Consider the following 20,558-nt stretch of genomic DNA (forward strand, 5'->3'; position numbering starts at 1 on the left):
AACTTGTGGGATTTTAAAACAGATAAAACGTAAATCATTAATTGGAAAGAGCCTTAATCCGATTTTAAAGTTTAAGTTATGGTTAACTAAACAGATTTAACAGAGGATATGCTTTGTTCCTTCAAACTAGATAAATTTATGGGATGTTAAAACATTAAACATAAAAGTTATGGATAATTAAACAGATTTAACAGAGAATAACGCCTTGTTTCTTCGTAATTGAAGGATCTTGGCCAAGAGATTTAGTTATTCTCGATTTCTTGTGATTAACTTATGAGATTTCGCAACATTTACGACATAAACATAGTTAGGAAAATGCATTATTACGATTTTAAATACAAAGATCGCTTTGTGAATGTAACTTGTGCTTAGTTTGACTTGATTCTTCAAATATAAAGTTGTACTATTTGTCTAAAGTTTAAAATTAGGTTCAGGCTGCGCATATCAGTTCGCTTTATCTTGTGACGTCGGGCGAAAAGAAGAATAAGGAACAAAAACATATATATATATATAGGGAGATAAGATAGCCAAGGTTAAAGACTTGACCTCGGACATCACATTCGAATGGAAATTCACTTTCAGGCGACATTGCGCCACGGGACAAGCTAGTGCTTCCTAGCCGGAACCGGTCTTCTTGGCGAAACTCGGTCCCCGGAAGGAGGGCGTCGAGTAGGAGGCATTGGCCACGGATCCCGGCATGCCGCCCATCGGCTTCAGCGATCTGCGCTGCTGCGTGCGCATCTGCGGCAGCGGTGTGCTCGTGCAGGATATCTTCTGGCCGGCCGTCCGGGTCCTCGAGGAAATGGGCGTGTCCGGGACACGCGGATGGACGGGATTCAGGTAGGTGGAAGACTCGTTATTCGTTGTGACTTTCATCATCGGCACCACGGGCTTAATGGGCTTCATGGCCTTTACATTGCCATTGGATTTCTGTGCCACGGCCACCGATTCGTTTATCGACGGCGTCCTCAGGCGACTGCTCATCAGGGTGCGCCTGCTTTCGTAGGTCTTTGTGGTCGGTTGGCTGGAAAAGGAGTTGCTTCGCTGGCGAAAGGAGGATGCTCCTGCTCCTCCGCCTCCTCCTGCGGTCATTGGACCCACAGTGGCCGTGCTTTTGGCCTCCCTAGGCGGCGGCAGGTTCTCCACCTGGCGATTGGACTTCAGCACCTCGCCCGGCAGCTTGGACTTGTCCTGAATGGACAGCGACGACGATCGGCGACGCATTGCGCTGCCCGCCGCTGCTGCGTTGGCATCGCCCAGGGGCATTGGAGTCGCCTGGGGCAACGCAGGATAGCTGGAGAGCTGGCTGGGATTGACCAACAGAATGACTGTCCTGGGATCAACCTGTCCCTGTCCCGGCTTGTGCCGCTCCAGCAGCTCGTTGATCTGCAGAGCGAGTGTTTCGTCCACCAGCTGCGTCATGTAGGGCTCCTTTCGCGGCTCCGCTGGCATGGAAATGATGGGCAGGTCCTTTTCAAAGGGATCCGCGCGGGATTCGCCATCGTAGGTGGCCGAGGAGCAGACCATGGCATCGGGAAAGTTTTGAGCCTTGCTGCCGGGAATTAGGATCTCCTCCTCCGCCGCCGTCTCCTCCTCCTCCTCTTGTACTTGGGAAGCGTCGAAAGAACGCTTTGTCCTTGTGCCCTGCAAAAAGGCAATATTGTTTAGACTATGTCAAGGGGATTCTGAAGGATAATTACCTGAAGTTCGAGATCAAAGGTGCCCTGGCGGTTGAGGGAGTAGGACGAGGGGGGTACGGGTAAATGGCTGGCTTTTTGGTCTGTGGCTGCCGCAATGGCTGCGATTGCCTTGTCAAACAGATGCCACTTGGTCCGCTCCACATGCTCGTGGACCAGCAGCCTCAGCTGCTGCAGCAGTTGGCCCACATCCTGGTTGGATTCTGGCTCCTCCTCATCCCGATCCTTTGCCTTTTGATTTAGGGCGTCCAGAATGGGTATGCGTAGCATGCGGAGATCCTCCTCGAAATTAATACTGGAGGACATGACGTCGTCGTCCTCGATGAGCTTCAGCGGCGATTCGGCCGCCAGCATCTGTAGGTTTTCACCGAGTATCGTCTTCTCGAACTCCGATTTGGAGCGATTCTGGGGCGGCGGCGGTGTGTTGGCCACGGATCGCGAGGCATTCAGCTTGAGCAGCTGCTTCTGGAACGAGCTGCTCAAGCGACGCTTATGTGTGGCCTCGCCGGAGGAGGAGCAGGAGGAGGCGGCCGCATCCTGGCCCTGCTGCATGCAAACCGGCGGACTTTCGCTCTCGAGATCCGGATATTGTCGCTCGGCCCCGCAGACCTTCTCCTTGATCTGTGTCTTTAAGGTCATGCCCTGGAAAAGGTGGTAAGTCAGTGGTTGTCCCGGATCGATCCTGGTTATATATTTATATACGTATATCCTACATAACCTTACCTTCAGGCAAACCTCCTTCTCCATCGCATCGAAGGGATCGTAGGGTCCCTCGAAGTTCCCCGCCGCGACCATGTCCTCCGGCTCCTCGAACAGCGTCTCCTTGTTCGGCTCATCCCACTCGGTCAGGTCAATCAGGTTGCGCACTTCCTCACACATCTTCACATCAACACACAATTCTTAATAATTTGCAAATGGAAATGAAATAACAAAAAAAAAACTTCGAAACAACGCCGACTTTGGCGCTACTAAAGGTGGAAACATATCGATGAGTGCTATCGATGTTTTCACCTGTCGGCGCCTTGTAGGGCTTTCACACCGAGGACGCAGTTAAAAACGCTGCAGACCGAATTGAGTGTTCACACTGACCCAAAACGAACAGCTGTCTTGCGCAAATAATGGAATAAAGAAAAACAATAGCTAATTAAAGTAATCTTAATGGTCATAATAATGTTTCGAAATACATATTCAAATAAAAATAATATTTTCATATTGCAAAAGCAAACAACAATAAAAATTGTCACATCCATATGTTTATATTCTTTTTACACTGCTTACATCATTGTGTTTTTCTCCACTGAAAACTTTTTGTCACCATCGATCTCCTTCTTTTAATTTAACTACCAAAACTAAAACGTTTCGTTTAAAGATTGTATTTGAATTTACAATTGTTTCCATATATCCACATATATATTTCTAACAAAATTGTATAATTTCGTGTTCTATATAAACGCACAGATGAATTTTTCGCTATTATGGTGCTAACACATATGCAATAAATATTTTGAGTAATAATATGTACATATTGATACAACAGAGGAGTCTTAAAATAATTGGGGAAAAGCTCTTAGGAATTTGCAGAAGACGACGTCTCTTCGTCCTTCACCTGGGATTGGGATTCTGGAGGTACGGCAGCGTACTCTTGGACATTTGTTGTGACGGTCGTGTAGCAAGATCCACATAGCCTAACTGGATTAAAAAGCTTTTCGTTTGGCAAAGGCGCCCAAAATTCCGAGCAGTCAGCACAAAAAATTTCTCCACATGATCTGCAAGTATAACGAGTACATTGTAAAGCTTTATTAATTATAAATATATATATGTGTAGTTTAATTTCATAATAAGACTATAAACCTCACTGAGAACCATCTAACTTAAAAATAAAATCAGTTGATTTAATTGAAATATAATCGAAAATAATTGTTATTTGTTTTTATATATATTCTTGATTAGCATAGTACACACTGTTAGTATAGTCATTTAACCCGGTAAATGAACGCCCGGTTATTTCATTAAAATAAACAGAAATACGATTTCAACTAAAGTTGAATATTAAGCGTGGAAAACAGAATAGAATTGCAAAGTAAAGTTTACTAATTTACTGGCTACACGGGCACGGTTCGATAGATAGATAGATAAGGTGTTAATAGTCAACTCAAGCTTAAAATCAAACGAATATTGAATATATCTTTAAACAGAGTAAGGTTTCAAGTGTTGGAAATGGATGCGCACCGACAATGATGTTTTCTTCGTCCCAGCCAGAACTCAGTTTGACAACTAGAGCAACGCGAAACGGCATGATCTGGTACCCAGAGGACACTGGAGGCTTTTTTCTCTTGGATCGAGGAAGGGTGGGCAAACGATGGGGGACCGCTACGCTCTTCGACGGCTTCCCAGGAACATGTTGAAGCATTTTCAACGATATCCGATCCATTTTCCTAAAGAAGAGTGTAAATAATTAGAGACGGCTGCAGTTTACGGCACAGTATTTAACTTATGATTAAATTACACGTTTTGCCATCAAAACATTTGACACTATCATGCTCGAAAGTCGTTTAAATAGCAGATCCGAAATGCCCTCGTACTGCTTATCCTCTTTGTTCTATATCTAACACACTAACCACGCTTCTCAAGAATATATGACGGGCGAACAACGAATACTAAAGGCATTATTTACATGTTCCATATTTGTCGAAACGATGCTATTGCAGCTGGGGCAGCCCTTTTCCAACAGTGCCAATCGCATGCCGTGAATTTCCCGCAGAAGCATTTCCTCTCGTAGCTAAAAATATTTCAGATATAGTCTTTATAGCTTTACGGGGGGAACTGCTCTCACCTTGTGTTCTTGTACGATCTGGTGGAGTCTTATGTTTTGTTCGCTGAGTCCGTGAGCCAGGCCATCGGGGCAGGATATAGTGAACTGCGCCCTCTCCTGAAACGGTGTGGGTGGCAGCGAAATGATCCCCGACGAAGGAAATTGGTGTGCGCTGCAAGGTAAAGGTGTTATTTATCGGTTAAATAATATTATTAACATTACAACTCACCTGCCGTTCTCTGTTGTAAACTTCAAGTCGCGACTGTAGCTGGAGCCAAAGGTATTTCGGCGTATTCGACCGCCCTGCGCCGCGGGCGCATCGAATGGCGACTGACCCACGAATCGCTGGAGATCGGGAGATATAAATAGACCTTCATCAGCATGGTGGTGGTAACATTCGGATCCATTGGCATTCGCATTCGCATTCGACAACTTCTCCAGCTTGCAGCTCGTTGCGTTTGCCGCACTCTCCCTTGGCACTTGTAGGTCCAGGTGATGCGGAAAGGCGTCCCCTCGCTGCGGGCATATCACGGCATTCGGTTTCATGTGAACCTTGGGCAAATTATTGTAGCTATGACTGATTTTATTGCTTTGGGGAGCAGCGGGAGCAGTTTTATCACCAATCGCCAGTTCGATCGGCGGCGTTCGATCTCGAACTCGATCTCGATCTCTACTGCTGCTGCTGCTGTCGGTCTTGTCGCTGCTGTTCGTCTTTTGTACGGGCTCCGCAGGAATCAGGGTATCAGTGCTGGTTTCGATGGCGCCATTCCCCCACAGAGTGCGACAAATATCACTTGTGTCTTCAGATTTTAAAGGAACTGGATTTTGATCTGAAAAGTAGTGATAGTTGAGTTGCTTCCCATCTCAAATCTAGACTCTAGAACCCCTTACCGTTTTCAGAGTGAGCCAAAACAGCTCGCCCGGTTGAGGAGACCAAGGAACTTGGCCTTTGCGATTGTGATTCCACTTGCAATATATCACGGTTAGCAGCTGCTGTACTTTGGTCGCCATGGAACTCGGGAATGGGATTATTTGAACGGCTACTGGGACCCAGAACCACTTCAGTTGCATCCGTCACGTCCAGCTCAAATTCTTTGGGGTCTTTCGCGCTTTCCTGGACATTTTCGCTCTCGGTTCGTATGTCGAACATGGAGTTGCTGTTCGCATTGAAGCAATCTGTAACACTGCAGGCAGGAAAAGGAAATTAATGGCTGACAGGTTAAGTAATTGAAGCTGGGAACCTACATGGATTCAACTGTAAGGTTCGGATCACTCGATCTCCTCGAAATGGTGCTCTGTCCCAACTCGTTCGTTGTTAAGTCTTCCGAAGATCTTGTCTTCGCCATTAGGCCTATGGGATAATAATGTTTATAGAATGGAAAATAATATTTAAGATCATATATTCACCATTATTGTGTCCAGTCTGTCGTTCATTACTCAGTAATGGCAGATCAGTGCCGTTTTTGTTGCCTAAACTACCAAGGTAAACGTCCGACCAAAAGTATAAAAACCGCACACTGTGCGCCGGCCAAAGAACCTAAGAAACATTGATATAATTAGCTTTATAATTTATAATTCCAATAGATAGTAGATTTCAATTCACCTTTTCAGTCTCATGCTTATAGAGAGGATTTCTATACATAGTTTCCGCTAAAAATGGCCACACCGAAAACGTTCGGTCGAAAACTGAATTCTCGATGCGTTCTCTGAGCGAGTTACATAGGAACGTGCCGAATAGACAGGACAGCGAATGTTGCGCCAGTTTGATCTACAATACAGACAATACAAAATATATAATATATAAAAACACAAGGAAGATGCGGTGGGTACTCCATACCAAATAGCTTATGCTGAACTCAAAACTGCATGGATACTGTCTGTGTATTTGATGCACCAGATCGAGCCACTGCAGGAAAACCGGGCATCGCTCGTTGACCTCGTCGGAGTTGGGACCATTGCCGCTGCGATCGGCGAATTTGTGGCCGAAGTTCAGCCATTCGCGCTCCACAAGCACGCGAAAGCCCTGAAATAAAATCAGTCAATGAATAACGATGCTTAAAGTTTGGGTGAAGATAATATCAACTTACCTCCACAGTCCTGTAGTACGGATCCAAGCAGAGCTGCGCCGTAGCCACGATCTGGGGAGTGCGATCCCAGCCATCTGAGCAGTGCACTAGTACGGGCCGTCCATTCTTCTCGATAGTGTGCACAACGGTCATGGTGGCACCCAGCAGACCCGAAAGATGCTGCATCCACATCGTCTTCTCCAGTTGTCCGAACCAACTGTGGGTTTTTAAATACATGAATTATTAAATACCTCGTTTCTATATGGGTAAACTCACTTTGGATCGTCGGGCGATGAGGCGCACAGCTGCCGGACGGCGTGGAAACTCTTTCGGATGGCGTGGATATTGCCCAGGTTCATAAACTCAATTTCCGCACAAGGATAGTACTCGATGCACTCACAGCCGCCACCTCTGGCGCGATTTGTAACGGCGGATGTATAGCTACGAGCGTCCACAATGAGAATTTTCTGAAATTAAATAGTATATTAAAGATCTCCATTGAATTAGCTTCATTACTGAACTGTAGTAAGTCCTGTATACATATAAAAAACAAGTTTGGTGGCCTATCTGATCCGCAGATCATAAATATTCCCTCAACAAAGGCTTAATTACACCATAAACTTACCTTTATTTCATCGAGCGTAAGTTCCTCGTGCGAGGAATCGTCCAGAGACGGTGAACTCTTGCCGGACAAGCCTGCCGCCTGGCCGTTGGTCTCCTTGGAAGAGGATCCCTTTGTTGGTTGCGTCGCCTTTGTCTCAGCGGCAATGGTGGAATGCCTGGCATGCTCTCCCCTGTCGAAGGCACAGGCATCGGCCAGTGCCTTCAGCAGCTGCTCGTCCCTTGTGTTCCGCCAGCCGAGCCAACCGACCTCCGGCTGGCTGCAGCGAGCCAGAATGGCACCCGACTTCTGATGCCGCCAGACGACCGCTGGCAGCCTTCGCGATCCCCGGAAGTTGGCCACGTTGTGGAGCATCTCGTCGGTGATGCAGCAGGGCACCAGCAATTTGGGTGGATACGAGGGGCAGAGCTTGAAGTCTGCATTGGCCGTGGAGATGCGCCACGAGCCCTTCAGATCGAACCCGAGGCGGGCCACCTCGCTCTTGAAGTCGCTCTCATAGCGAACGGATCGCTGCAGGCGGTTCGAATCGCTGGCAGGATCAACAGGGGCCAGGGGATTGGCCACTGTAGGCTTCGCCGAGCCATTTTGTAGCGTTAGGGAGCGATCCTTGGCCACCAGCCCGTTGCCGTTGGCCTGGGCGCTTCCGTTTCCGGTCCCAATCACATCGCAGGTCCAGGAATAGAAGGGAAAGGCAAAGAGTGTCTCCAGCGCCTCGGGAACCCCGATGAGCAGGTGGATCCGGCGCTGCCAGTCGGCACACTGTTCCGCCGACTGAAACGAGCACCGCACCGTGCTGGCGTCCTTGCAGTTAACGATCAGCTGGAACAGATCGCGCACCTGCACGGACTCGATTAGGCCCAGCGGCACGTAGGTCTCGTAGGCGGTTGACTTCTTGGAGAGAAATATCCGGTAGTTCGACAGGGCGAGGACGCCGTCGTCGGTGCGGCCCAGGTACTTGATCGATTCGCCGGCCACTGAAAATGGGATATATTATGGATTACTATGATATTAGAATGGGATATTTTAAGGATTACTAGAAGATATATATGATATGTGAAGTGATATGATATGATAGGATGGTAAAAATGGGATTTATAATGGAATACCATAAGATCAATATGATATGTGAAATGACATGATATGATATGAGGGTTAAAATGGGACTTATTCTGGATTACTGATACGATATGATATGATGATTACACCTACACTCTTGGAAGGGCACAAACAGCTGAGAGTCTTCCTTCTCCATTTGTGATTTTGGATACGATTCGGCGGCGCGGATAAAGCAGATCGATGGAGGCGGTGATCCATCGGACATTGTGTGAATCGGCTAAAAGAATACTTGGCATGTAAGGTTTTCGAAATTACTTATTGGCTTACGTATATATATGTATTTATTATATATTTGGGTGTCATTGGAAATCCGGTTATCGCCTATAGCTGGATATATCGTATATCCATATCCGAATACGTAATTATGCATGTATTGGTACTGGTCTATATTATATGGACGTCATTGGTTCGATTCGATTTCGATACATATATAGTATAGTGGCTCCCATAAATAAATAAACATGTGCATTATTGAGCATTAGGTGCACAAAACAAACAAAGCCAAATAAATATCGCAGCCATGATAATGATAATTCCGATTCCAGCACACAATATAAACACTTTTAGAACAAATCGAAGTTAATACTTGAGTGTCGTGGTGGCAATATAGATAATGCAGTGCATATAATCACTATGTATGTGTTTATGTGAGAGCTGCACACAGCCACAGTTGCAGTTCCACAAGGTGCGCAATACATAGTATGTACGCTGCACGACATACATATATTTGTATATACTATATAGCACTAGACTAGATTATCACAATTCCATAACCAATAAGCGAAAAATGGCCCATTATCGTCGTACTCAAACTCAACAGATTCCGATTCTAATGGCTGTATGGCCGTGCATGTTGTCATAAACAAAGTAATTAAACATTTACGCATGTGTATGTTTGCATAAACTTATATGTATATATTCCGATATTCCGAGGAGCAACAATAACACATTACAATCGTTACATATGTATGCACACACATTGGGGGCTTTTCGGTTTTGAGGTCCACAAAACGTTCGGGCAGCAGCTTCTCGCGGGTATTTAGCTCAAAAACGAATTGCCGAATTGAAAACGCGCTTGGCTTCTAGCTTTTCTCGCTCTATTTACCACCATAAAATCCATAAGCGTCAGCTATTATAAACAAAGATTTGCAAATGTTGTTGCACATACATATGTGTGCATATGTATTCATTTAGACACTTTTTGTTTCATTTCCATTGGAATGGCTATCGCTATCGTTTCGATATCGCTAGCGATGGGGGGTCGGTCATGTGATGTGACCGCAGCCACTATCGATAACACTGTCGCACAAAAATGTGAAACATCGATGCATCGATGTTTTCATCGATGTTCGTCAGCCTCGACGATAAAATCAACCAAATTGTTAAAACTTTTTTATTGTGCGTACGTTTGCATTCCATTCCAGCTGATGTGTAACTGAATTCGCAGCCGATCGCTTGGACTTTCCGCCGGTGCACGCAAATCCACACCCACTCCACTCAGCCCGTCCACACACCACACTCCACCCCACTCAAATACGGATCGGAATGAGGATGACTGGAGCGAGAATCGGAATCGGAAAGCTTGGGCCCTGCGCGGCCCTAGTTGCGGTGAGTCGACGTGTTCTGTTCTGTCTGGTCATGTTTCCTCGGAGGACATCTACCATTTCCCGCTGATTTCCCGTTTTTCGGGAATTTAGTTCACATGTCACATACAGCCCGGCTTTTCGGACATTCCACACATTCCGCCGCCATGAACTAACTAGAATTGTGGTGTCCTTATCGAAATTCCAGATTCTGCAGCTACTCCAGCTGACACAGCCCGCGGAAGCCGCCGGAGCGGTGCCCATGACCAGTGATAACATCGATATGACCCTAGGTGAGAGACCAATCCGATACCATTCCACATCCCAAATCAATTAAGCGACTTACCCCATTGACGTGTCACTAAGCAAAATCAGTGGCTCGTCCAATTCGTCACTGCCAACGTGGTAAATGGCGTTTTAAACGTTTAAAACGGTCTAAATAAAGTTAATATAGTCTATAGCGGGTTATTTTCCATAACATGGGCCTACCCATATAACATTGGTTCGCCTTAGACCCAAAGTTTGGCCATTAGGTAGTATATTCCTTTTATTTTTGGTGAAGCCCTATAAAGGGTATTCATGATCCCATATATATTTAATTTTTTTAATTTAATCTTATTTTATGACTTATTTGGGGTTGTCACAAAAACCCTTAGCATTAACAGTAAGCGCCAGGCGATTTCTGTGGAACCCCGGTAGTCAATCGCAACACGATATTATTATCTTTCGTTTGGCTCAAGTTCAATTGGCGTTCTTGTTACGCTTTTCTAGATACTAGATTTCACGGTAGCACTACGCTTTAATTACCTACCCCTCAAAACTTTCCACATGTTACATTTTCAATTAAGAACTTCGAAATTACAATAAAACGGGCCTACAAATTTTTTATTTTTGCAAAATTATTTTTAAAAAAATGTATAAAAGTTCTTAAATGATACCCCTGTAATAAATTATTTCCCAGTAATTTTTAAATCAAAAAATTATTTTCTATCTCGAATAATTTTAATAAGTAATATTTTATTCTGGAAAATTACAGTGAATCACATTATATTTATTGCTTTTAGTTTGCCACACTTTCAAAAATACACATACAATTTGATACACAACTTGGTGCTGATAACATTAAACACGCCTTGTTTCTTCTTCCAGCGTCTAATGAATTGGTTTTCCTTAATTTTTATGCGGAGTGGTGTCGGTTTAGTAATATTTTAGCACCTATATTCGCTGAGGCTGCAGATAAGGTGAGTGGATCGTGGATTGGAATAACTTGGAGATAATGAAATTACTGTCTCTTGTGTGTTTGCAGATTAAGGAAGAGTTCCCCGAGGCCGGGAAGGTGGTGCTAGGAAAGGTGGATTGCGACAAGGAGACGGCCATTGCGTCCCGGTTCCACATCAACAAGTATCCGACCTTGAAGATCGTGCGCAATGGGCAGCTCAGCAAGCGCGAGTACCGAGGACAGCGCTCGGCCGAAGCCTTCCTCGAGTTCGTCAAGAAGCAGCTGGAGGACCCCATACAGGAGTTCAAGTCGCTGAAGGATCTGGAGAACCTGGACTCGAAGAAGCGCCTCATCCTGGGCTACTTCGATCGCCGGGATCAGCCCGAGTACGATGTGTTCCGCAAGGTGGCCACCAATCTGAAGGAGGACTGCCAGTTCCACGTGGGCTTCGGCGATGCCGCTCAGGCCATGCATCCTCCGGGTAAAATCTAGCTGAAATCTGCTTCCTTCTGGTATTATTACCTTTTTACGTTACCTTTCAGGCACACCCATTATAGTATTTAGACCCGATGTCGCTTTGTCCCATGAAAACGATGAGACCTACACGGGAACTCTGCAAAATTTCGATGAACTCAAGATTTGGGTGCAGGAAAAGTGTGTGCCACTGGTCAGGGAAATTACCTTTGAGAATGCCGAGGAGCTCACGGAGGAGGGTCTGCCATTCCTCATACTCTTCCATCGCCCAGACGATCACAACTCCATCAAGGACTACAAGTCGATCATTGAGCGTCAGTTGCTGGACGAGAAACGTAAGGCGGGACGGGAGTTTCTAAACCAAACATATAACATAAAAACCCCTTACAGAGAACGTCAACTTTTTGACCGCCGATGGCAAGCGATTTGCGCATCCTCTGCACCATCTGGGCAAATCCGAGGATGACCTGCCCCTGATTGCCATCGACTCGTTCAAGCACATGTATCTGTTCCCCCACTTCAGCGACATGTACGCACCGGGCAAGCTCAAGCAGTTCCTGCAGGATCTCTACAGCGGCAAGCTGCACAGGTGAGCTTAGAACTATAATTCTGATTAGTTAAGAAAGCTAAACGGTTTGTGCCTTCTCCCAGGGAGTTTCATTACGGGCCGGATCCCACAAATGATATAGAGCCCGATCCACACACCGGCAAGGGCACTTCGCCGCCAGAGTCAAAATTCAAGGAACTTGGCCCCTCCAAGCATCGCTACACCTTGCTAGAAAAAGATGAACTGTAATATAATTATGTATACTAAAAAAAATAAAAGAAAAGAATATAAAAAATGTAACAAAGGGCTTTTCATTTAAAACAATGCCTGTAAAGCAGGTGAAACCTAAAAATAAAAGGTCTGGATTTTTTCCACCTTTGTTATTGCAAAAACAGTTGATGAATCATTTGGGATTCAAACTTGTGACTTCCGCATCTGTATGTTTTACAAGAAAAGCGGGATCCTATCCTGGTAATATTTTAGTCATAATAACAAGTCCATTCTCTTCAGATTTAATTTATATACATATATATATATGAGCTATATATATATATATATTTTATTCGTATGTACCATGTTACAATTACAATTGTTAAATTAGATTACATAATATAATATAAGTCAGTCAAAACGAGCGGTAACCGTGTCCGTGAAGTCGGTTAAAATGAAGATGTGTGTGCTTTTTGCTGCTGGTATTTATAATTAGCTCTGACTGGTAAATTTAAAAGTACATTTAAAAGAGTACTCGCTACAATTAATACGTAAATGTGAAAAAATAGGTGCCACCGCCGCCTATGCGCCTAGTATGGTCTGGAGCGCATGCCTCCGTCGTTCCTCATGGGTCCGCCGCCATCGCGACGGTTGCCACCGCCGCCTCCGCGGCCACCACCACGTCCTCCGCCGCCGCCGCCTCCGCCGTTGTCATTAAATCTCGAGTAGCCGCCACCGCCGCCGCCTCCTTGCGAGTTGCCACCGCGATCACGGTTCTGATAGCCACCACCGCCGGATCCGCGATCGCCACGGTCGTAGCCGCCTCCGCCGCCGCCTCCGTAGCCACCGCCTCCACCGCCGCCACCGCTGGAGCCTTCATCGTCGCCTTTGGGCGTCTTGCAGCTGGTTAAAAAATTTTAGATTAAAATTTACTTATCAAAAAACATTATTTCCAAGGAATTTATACAAGTCCCGTGGGTCTCAAACATGGAAAAACCCCATGTATTATGTATAGACATCTGATTTTAGGAGAAGTCATTTTTTTTAAATATAATTTAAAGCCACATTTGATTGGTTAAAATTTTTTTTACAAAAACCTCAATTGAGTTTTGACTAAATCTAATTATAACTTAATAAATATTATTTGTAACCAATCAAATGTGGCTTTAAAACGTATTTAAAAAAATCAATTTCACCTAAAATACGATGTCTAATTATGTACAATTTTAGTGAAAAGAAATCCCTTTAAATTCCACCTACCGATTGCACTCATTGCGCCAGGCAAAGTTGGTGTTGTTGCAGCTATTGCACTTCCAGTCGCCATCGCGTGGCTGCACATTGCCACCGCCGCCGCCGGCTCCTCCGCCGCCTCCACCGCCGCGATCGAAGCGTCCGCCGCCGCCGCCTCCTCCGTTGCCGCCTCCTCCTCGATCGAAGCGTCCACCGCCGCCGCCGCCTCCACCTCCGCCGCCACCTCCACCACCTCGTCGACCCCCGAATCCGCCGCGACCACCGCCGCCGCCGCCCTTGTTCCAGTTATTCTGGCGCTGGGCCAGCGACACCTTGATCGCATTCCCGTTGAAGTCCCGCCCGTCGAACCATTCGATGGCCGACTGGGCCGCATTGGTGTCGTCGTAGGTGACTGTGGCCTCGCCCTTCGAGGCGCCCGTTTCCTTGTTCTTGTACAGCCAAATCTTGGGCTTCATCGTACGCTTGTCCTTCTGTTAAACGAAACATTGGGGAAAGCCAAAGCAAGGGTTAAAACGTGCCCAAGGAAATAGCCCTTGAAAAATATCGATATTCTCGATATATATCACATCGATAATTTTAAAGCAACCATGTTTCCGATAAATATTGATATTTAATAAATATCGACATTTCGATAGCCTAAATAACTTACCTTAATGATGCCAATAGCTCCGAAGTGAGTCTCAATATCCTGCTCGGTGGTGGATGGATCCATGCCGGAGACAAAAATTGTGTCCTCCTGGGTGATCATGTCGCCGCCACTGGAACCGCCGCCGCCGCCTCCTCCACCGCCGCCCGAGTAGCCGCCGGGTCCTACAAAAGGTGAATGGGACATTAGATCGAGCTGATACAGGGCATGGAATATGGAATAGCTTAGAATGGAACTGCTCTTTATTTTTTATTTTCTTTTTATTTTTTTCATTTTTTCTTTCTTTTCTCGTTTTTTTTTCAAGAATTTCTCCTCCCATTTCAAGCACCAAAAACGCAACGAAGGTGAAGAAGGCCGAAGCACACGCCCACATACAATGTTATTATACATTATAATATATCGAATCCTAAACCTTGGCTGTGTTCCGTGATATTTTAACCACGATATACAGAAACCAGAATTTCGAGATGTTTTCGAAAACCTTTTGAGGGGGTGGACACTTTGAATGGGTGGTTTCGGTTTCGAACACAAACAGGTGACAGCGAATTGCAGGATGCACCATATATATAAGAACCCCTAGTAGTTCGTAATAACGCTTTGACTTTGACTCAACGTACACTCAACATTTCACAGATTAATTAGATATTAGATAACCCCTAGCAGACCAAGTAATCGGTCGTTAACCATAGTTTGAAGTACACTAGATACACTTTTACGACGGAATTATAATGGGTGTACTGAATGGGAACTCATACCACAAAGAAAATGCCGCCTTTCACTACGATTTTTCAATCTCTCCTCTCTGTGGTGTGTTAGAATTAGATTTTGTTTCAGGTTCTTCTGATCGTTTGGGTTGCATTTTGTTCTTTTTTTTTTTCATTTTGTTTTTAGGTTCAAATTCAATATGTAGAAAAATATTGGTATACATTACTCGATATGATTGCAATTATTTGCATTATTTTTACCTTTGTTGTAGCTGTCCTTGCTGGCGCCTCCATTTCTAAAAGAGGATATTGAATAACTTATTTAATGCTTTGATTTTGGTTTTAATGCAGTATGGTGAGGAATACGCCTAGGATCCCTGGTCCCTTTAATACATATTGCTTGTTCTCGACCCTATAGAGAGCACCCGGCACAGTTCGGTCAGTGACGACAGTAAAACCAGTAAAAACCAGCGGATATCCATTGTTATTTTCCATCTTAATATCCCGAATCGAGTGCGGCAATCACTGATCAAACTGCCAGGGAGGACACCGTAATTAATGTATACATCTATTTGCTCTTAAACATCTACTCTAAACCTTTGTAGCTTTGTAGTTTGCTATTGTTAAGTCGGCTTTTCCCAGATGCGCCGAAATGAAAGGGACGGAAGATGGATGATCCTTTTGAAAAATTCAAAAATTATAGCCATCTACTATCGTTATTCAACAACCCCTTTAATAATATAATATATGTACTGTAAAATAAGGGTTCAAAAAATAACTATATCATTTTATCATTGGGTTAATAATTACTTGTGTTGACAAAAAATTATTTCTAAAGGGGAATATTAAAAAAAAACTTAGCTTAGTGTTAAATTCGTTAGAGATACAGCTCTATATTATACTCAAAATGTCTACCTTCTATTATTTTATAATATCTTAACATTTAAATATAATTATACGAGTATACGTAAATACCTTGAATTTGATTATAACGAATCAGAACCATACCAATCCCTCCAAAACGTGTATTTTATATTTTCTTTATACTGATGTTATTTATTGTTTTCACTCGAGCGCTAGTATGACCAATTACTCTTTTAAGATACTTTTTGATTTCTTGACTTGCAAGACCGTTTTATGATAATAATATCGTTATTTCATTGGATACACTCTGTGTTATGCTTGTTCTTGTTATTATTTTCTTCATTTCTTGGCCCACACATTTTGAACAATTTATTTTTATGTTGATGGGGTGATAAAATGGTATAAGAGAAATTGTAATAATAAAATGTGCGCGATTCTCTATGCAAGAATCGGGGAATTCATCATATTTATCATTAGGCGACCATTATAATACCGTTATACTCCGATTTGCATGGTTGTCTAACCATTCGTTTAATGTTTCTCGTTGCAGAATATTTGAATACCCAAAGGCCTCCTTGTAGCCTCGTCAAAAACCATTTTATTATACCAGTTTCAAGTGTTTTTAAGTCGGAATTTTCAAGGAAAAAAAACATACATACATGAAATATACAGTCATGCCGTGTAAATAATAAACGACCAAATTAAGGACCTCTTTTCATTTTTTTTTAACAGCTGAAGATCAGAATGTTAAGTTATATCTTATGAGTTTTTCACCAGTCGGAACGAAGCATTTCGCATTTGGCAAATTCACACTTTGATGCGGTGTAGTGCACCGATTGCATTTCCTTTGTTTTATCTTTATGCTTTGAGAAATTCGCTCGGTTTTCCGTCGATTATTGCTGAATGGATTTATAAATTATAAATTCAGATTCGTACACACTTCTCGTAACTCTTAACACTCCCATCCGTGGAACGCTACACCCGTGATTTGTATCTGTATCCCTCGTTATATCTTTACATCTGATCTGATATCTGTACCGAGATAAATGTGGCTAAATGTGAATAACATAGACATACCCGTAGGAATTGCCTCCTCGGTCGTTCCAAGAGCCTCCGCCGCCGCCACCTCCACCGCCGCCGCCGCTGCCACCAGAACCACGATGACCGGAATCATAACCTTAAACATAAATGCGTCCGATTATTGGAGAAGCGTTCGAATCTCGATAGTTAGTTGCACGCCTTACCACCGCCGCCTTGTTTGCCGTAGTTCGGAGGTGGCTCGTTGTAGTTACCCGTTTTATTTGGCATTTGTTGGTAGTTTGGTGGGGGGACAGCGAAATTATTATATCCCTGCTGTCCGGCACCACCACCATAACCGCCACCTAGAGTGCACATATTTTCGGTGTTTCAGTGTTTTGCACGAGATATTCGGCATCTGTGGCCTCTACTTACGCTCCATGACAAATAAACGCTGCTGCGAACAGTCTCTCTTTTCGATCGATGGAATTGCAGGAGTTTCAATTACTCGCTGCGCACAAAATGTCCCGAATGAAAGTAGGATAGCGTCAGATCGTTACAAATTTTATTGTAAAATGGCGTGTGAAAATAAATTAGGGATGTGCGTCGACTGGGTAGTGTGTGTGTATCGCAGAGTTGATGGAGTCGATAGTTGTTATCGATAGCAGTGTTGTACATGGAGCGGAGAGCGGAACGGGTGGAAATGAAACAGCATTTTGCCATTTCATTTGTTATTATTTTTACTACAACCACTCCCTCTCTATTCAATTGTTATTAACTAATTGTTTTTACCATTTTATTATTACACCACCCGCTTTACAACACTGAACGGCGTGCAACCCTGCGCACATTGTTTACATTCGCTAGCACTAAAACTTTGAATGAAAGTGGAAATCAGCTGTTTTGTGCTTTGAAATTGAATTGCTGTTTACGTGGATTTTTTTTATTCGATTCAACATCAATTTAAAGCGGCAGCGCATCCAAAATGATTGAGATAACAGATCTGCAGAGTGAGTACAAGGCTGTGGGCGATTGGAAAGGCACCTGGCTAATCCGCAATCTTCCCGCAGAAATTGGCATCGGCTTGGCTGGCTTTGGCATCTCGTTTCTGTTTCTCGGCATGCTGCTGCTGTTCGACAAAGGCCTGCTCGCCATCGGCAACGTACGTTAGACCAGATTGCATCCGCTAGCTCATTGTAATTATAGCCACACCGCCTCCCTTGCAGATTCTATTCATATCGGGCCTCGGCTGTGTGATCGGCGTGGAGCGCACCCTGCGCTTCTTCTTCCAGCGGCACAAAGTCAAAGGCACCACCGCCTTTTTCGGGGGCATTGTCATCGTCCTGCTGGGATTCCCCATCATTGGCATGATTATTGAATCCTATGGATTCTTCGCACTGTTCAGGTGAGCGCATATCTTAAATTGGCCAAGTTTGGGGCGGAACCCGGACTAACCGGTCACAGTCCACACTTCCGCAGTCGTGGATCTGAAGGTCTCATTCTAATCCACTACTGTAACCTATATGTATCATATTTAGACTTTATAAATCTTTGTAATGGTCTTGGCATAGTCTTCAAGTCAATCCTGTCCATAGAATCTTTATTTGATAATCCTAGGCTCGTTTTCTCGAGCACATGGTAAATGTAAACCTTGAAATTCTATGAGAATTCAGTGCTTGAAGCCTAATTTAAATCTAACTATGAGAAAATGGTCCTTAGGCTTCTGCATATTGCCCAGCTACATGAATTAGAAGAGCTTAAGCTGCTTTGGCTTTAAACTAATAAAACCCCTAACTCGTTTTCCACCCTATAAAGTATAATCTACATTATATCGCTGTTAATTTCGATATTTTTGGCTAATAATTATTTATAATAAACTGTGCCATTATGCTCAGTATTAAATGAATATCAAACTAAAGAAATTACATACTTTGAAGATAATATGTTCTAATATGCACCTCTTTTTTATGAGTAAGAGCCAATCAAAAGATTCGCTTGCTTAAGCCAAGTTTGTTCACCTAATTGGAAGGTTTCCCCCCTATGATAATATTTAAGTTTATATTTAAACTTGAATTTAACTTATGTATTTATTTTGTATCTTTGCAGCGGCTTCTTCCCCGTGGCCATTAATTTCCTGGGACGAGTGCCAGTCCTGGGATCGCTGTTAAATTTACCATTTATGCAAAAGGTAAGGTAGCATGGAACCTCTCATTAGAAGTACGTGCATAAGTAGCCCATCGTCTCACTCATTCAAAAATACTCATCATATTCATCGAGCGAAAAGCCCTCTGAATAAACATTCCCAAACGACCATGCAGAGACTCGAGATTTCATAGCCAATTTTGGTGTTTATCTAAGCTATGTATTTCAACATTTACAAGTCCAGAAGAAGTCGGATTTAGTGGCGTATGTAGCGTGTTTAGTGGATCTTCTCCCAGTCCTCACGCTCCTCGCGCTCCTTGGTGACCTCCTTGAGATAGGGCTCCAGATACTTGACGTCCTCCTCGTACTTGGTCCACTGCTCCTTGGGCAGGATCGTCTTGGTCATGGACAGGTGGAGGGCCCTCATGATGCGGTAGTTGCGCTCGTCGTAGAGCTTCCTTGGCAATCGGCGGACGGCCTCCTTAACGTCCTCGTTCTCGTACAGACAGTCATCCCGATGCAATCCTGAAATGAATCCAATTAATGAGCGTCTAGAAATCACTTGTCCTATCTATTTGTCCTACCGTATTGGTTGAATCCGGAGAGGTTGTAGGCCCATCTGCCCAGATTAGCTGTGGTGGAGGAAAAATAGTTCAATTCGCATCATATCATATTTACGTAATCACAGTCCCCGGGGAGTAGATACTAAGGTTTTTGGCTTATTCAGTCTCTGCCAGCTCGCCTTTCGCATGAAATACTCACAGAGAACGGCGGGTCCCTTCCTGGCAATATAGTTCGACATGGTTTACGTAAAATTAGAAGTCGGGAAAGGAAAGAGAATTCCTCCGCTTTTTATTTTAGGTATGGTTATATTGCTAGAGATGGACCTCGAACGTATCGCACTTCCCTATCGATTCCCATTCACACACGGCTGTGTTTCGATTCGTCTATCGATATATCGCACTACAACACTGCGCCATCTCATTTGCCATAATTTTTAAATTTAAAATTAAATCTATTTTCTAACATTTAACCCCTTTGTCTGCCCTTAGATTGTTCAAAGACTCGGAGGAGACGGCAACCGAACTACAGTATAAATATATCTGTACAGTTTACCACAATTGTGCAAAGACTTTGTATAAAGTAAATAAAATCAATTTAAATTCTTGTATACCCATTAAACTCCATGTAAAAATCTGCCTTCATAAACAAAATACTTGTAGTTTATCAAACCGAATAATTCTGATTTTATTTTTGGGAATGTATGTTTGGTTCCATTTTAGCCTTTTTTAATAAATTACAAATATATCTCCTGATCTTTTCGACCAAGTTTTAAAGTTTTATTACAATAAAAGCCATTAAAAAAATAAAGCACACTGTTTTTATAACTTGGCCAGTTCACCAGCAAACGGAAGTCCTTACTTCTCATTTCAATATTATATTCCCCATTTATTTGCGATAAGCTCCCGCTATCAGTAATCAGTAATCCATTAAAATGATCGATAGTGTTTATATTTTAAAGTACATACCTTCGCTTTATTTATGACTACAAAATATCAATTTATACAAATTAAAGAACATATACAAA

General features: G+C 43.6%; 6 protein-coding genes across 13 annotated transcripts; 2 read left to right on the top strand and 4 right to left on the bottom strand.

The window, feature by feature from the left end:
• Positions 1–109: 109 nt before the first annotated feature.
• On the bottom strand, positions 110–2,675 carry LOC108058439 (uncharacterized). The gene is made up of 3 exons (XM_017143174.3): positions 2,421–2,675; positions 1,701–2,339; positions 110–1,644 (listed from the first exon to the last, which is right to left on the bottom strand). Exons 1-3 carry the CDS (start codon positions 2,574–2,576, stop codon positions 616–618), a joined length of 1,824 nt encoding a protein of 607 aa, XP_016998663.2. The 5' UTR covers positions 2,577–2,675; the 3' UTR covers positions 110–615.
• A 258-nt stretch (positions 2,676–2,933) lies between these two features.
• LOC108058426 (phosphatidylinositol-3,5-bisphosphate 3-phosphatase MTMR4) lies at positions 2,934–9,529 on the bottom strand. Of its 6 annotated transcripts, none has more exons than XM_017143157.3 (15): positions 9,419–9,529; positions 8,407–8,530; positions 7,201–8,171; positions 6,852–7,042; positions 6,597–6,792; positions 6,347–6,532; positions 6,113–6,277; positions 5,917–6,046; positions 5,755–5,860; positions 5,401–5,693; positions 4,739–5,339; positions 4,531–4,681; positions 4,372–4,476; positions 3,927–4,132; positions 2,934–3,463 (listed from the first exon to the last, which is right to left on the bottom strand). In XM_017143157.3, the coding sequence occupies exons 1-15, from the start codon at positions 9,431–9,433 to the stop codon at positions 3,265–3,267; spliced, it is 3,639 nt and encodes a 1,212-aa protein (XP_016998646.2). In that variant the 5' UTR covers positions 9,434–9,529; the 3' UTR covers positions 2,934–3,264. The 6 variants fall into 6 exon arrangements, with proteins under 6 accessions (XP_016998646.2, XP_016998648.2, XP_016998647.2 ...); XM_017143159.3 differs by having other exon boundaries at positions 8,407–8,541; positions 9,419–9,522; XM_017143158.3 differs by having other exon boundaries at positions 9,292–9,522.
• Positions 9,530–9,785: 256 nt separating this feature from the next.
• On the top strand, positions 9,786–12,440 carry ERp44 (Endoplasmic reticulum protein 44). Its single transcript, XM_017143162.3, has 7 exons — positions 9,786–9,921; positions 10,105–10,189; positions 11,046–11,137; positions 11,203–11,596; positions 11,658–11,924; positions 11,980–12,178; positions 12,241–12,440. Exons 1-7 carry the CDS (start codon positions 9,859–9,861, stop codon positions 12,383–12,385), a joined length of 1,245 nt encoding a protein of 414 aa, XP_016998651.1. The 5' UTR covers positions 9,786–9,858; the 3' UTR covers positions 12,386–12,440.
• A 207-nt stretch (positions 12,441–12,647) lies between these two features.
• On the bottom strand, positions 12,648–17,439 carry caz (FUS RNA binding protein cabeza). Of its 3 annotated transcripts, XM_017143115.3 has the most exons (7): positions 17,264–17,439; positions 17,056–17,193; positions 16,889–16,988; positions 15,209–15,243; positions 14,247–14,407; positions 13,607–14,067; positions 12,648–13,249 (listed from the first exon to the last, which is right to left on the bottom strand). In XM_017143115.3, the coding sequence occupies exons 1-7, from the start codon at positions 17,268–17,270 to the stop codon at positions 12,937–12,939; spliced, it is 1,215 nt and encodes a 404-aa protein (XP_016998604.2). In that variant the 5' UTR covers positions 17,271–17,439; the 3' UTR covers positions 12,648–12,936. The 3 variants fall into 3 exon arrangements, with proteins under 3 accessions (XP_016998604.2, XP_070074819.1, XP_070074820.1); XM_070218718.1 differs by lacking the exon at positions 15,209–15,243; XM_070218719.1 differs by lacking the exons at positions 12,648–13,249; positions 15,209–15,243 and having other exon boundaries at positions 13,928–14,067; positions 17,264–17,434.
• Positions 17,440–17,678: 239 nt separating this feature from the next.
• LOC108058414 (vesicle transport protein GOT1B) lies at positions 17,679–20,210 on the top strand. Its single transcript, XM_017143119.3, has 5 exons — positions 17,679–17,838; positions 17,899–17,990; positions 18,055–18,233; positions 18,935–19,016; positions 20,023–20,210. Exons 1-5 carry the CDS (start codon positions 17,814–17,816, stop codon positions 20,065–20,067), a joined length of 423 nt encoding a protein of 140 aa, XP_016998608.1. The 5' UTR covers positions 17,679–17,813; the 3' UTR covers positions 20,068–20,210.
• On the bottom strand, positions 19,169–19,890 carry UQCR-14 (Ubiquinol-cytochrome c reductase 14 kDa subunit). The gene is made up of 3 exons (XM_017143120.3): positions 19,733–19,890; positions 19,555–19,602; positions 19,169–19,495 (listed from the first exon to the last, which is right to left on the bottom strand). The coding sequence occupies exons 1-3, from the start codon at positions 19,770–19,772 to the stop codon at positions 19,248–19,250; spliced, it is 336 nt and encodes a 111-aa protein (XP_016998609.1). The 5' UTR covers positions 19,773–19,890; the 3' UTR covers positions 19,169–19,247.
• Positions 20,211–20,558: the final 348 nt, after the last annotated feature.

This window comes from Drosophila takahashii, chromosome X, assembly GCF_030179915.1.
Source record: "Drosophila takahashii strain IR98-3 E-12201 chromosome X, DtakHiC1v2, whole genome shotgun sequence".
NCBI lineage: Eukaryota > Metazoa > Arthropoda > Insecta > Diptera > Drosophilidae > Drosophila > Drosophila takahashii.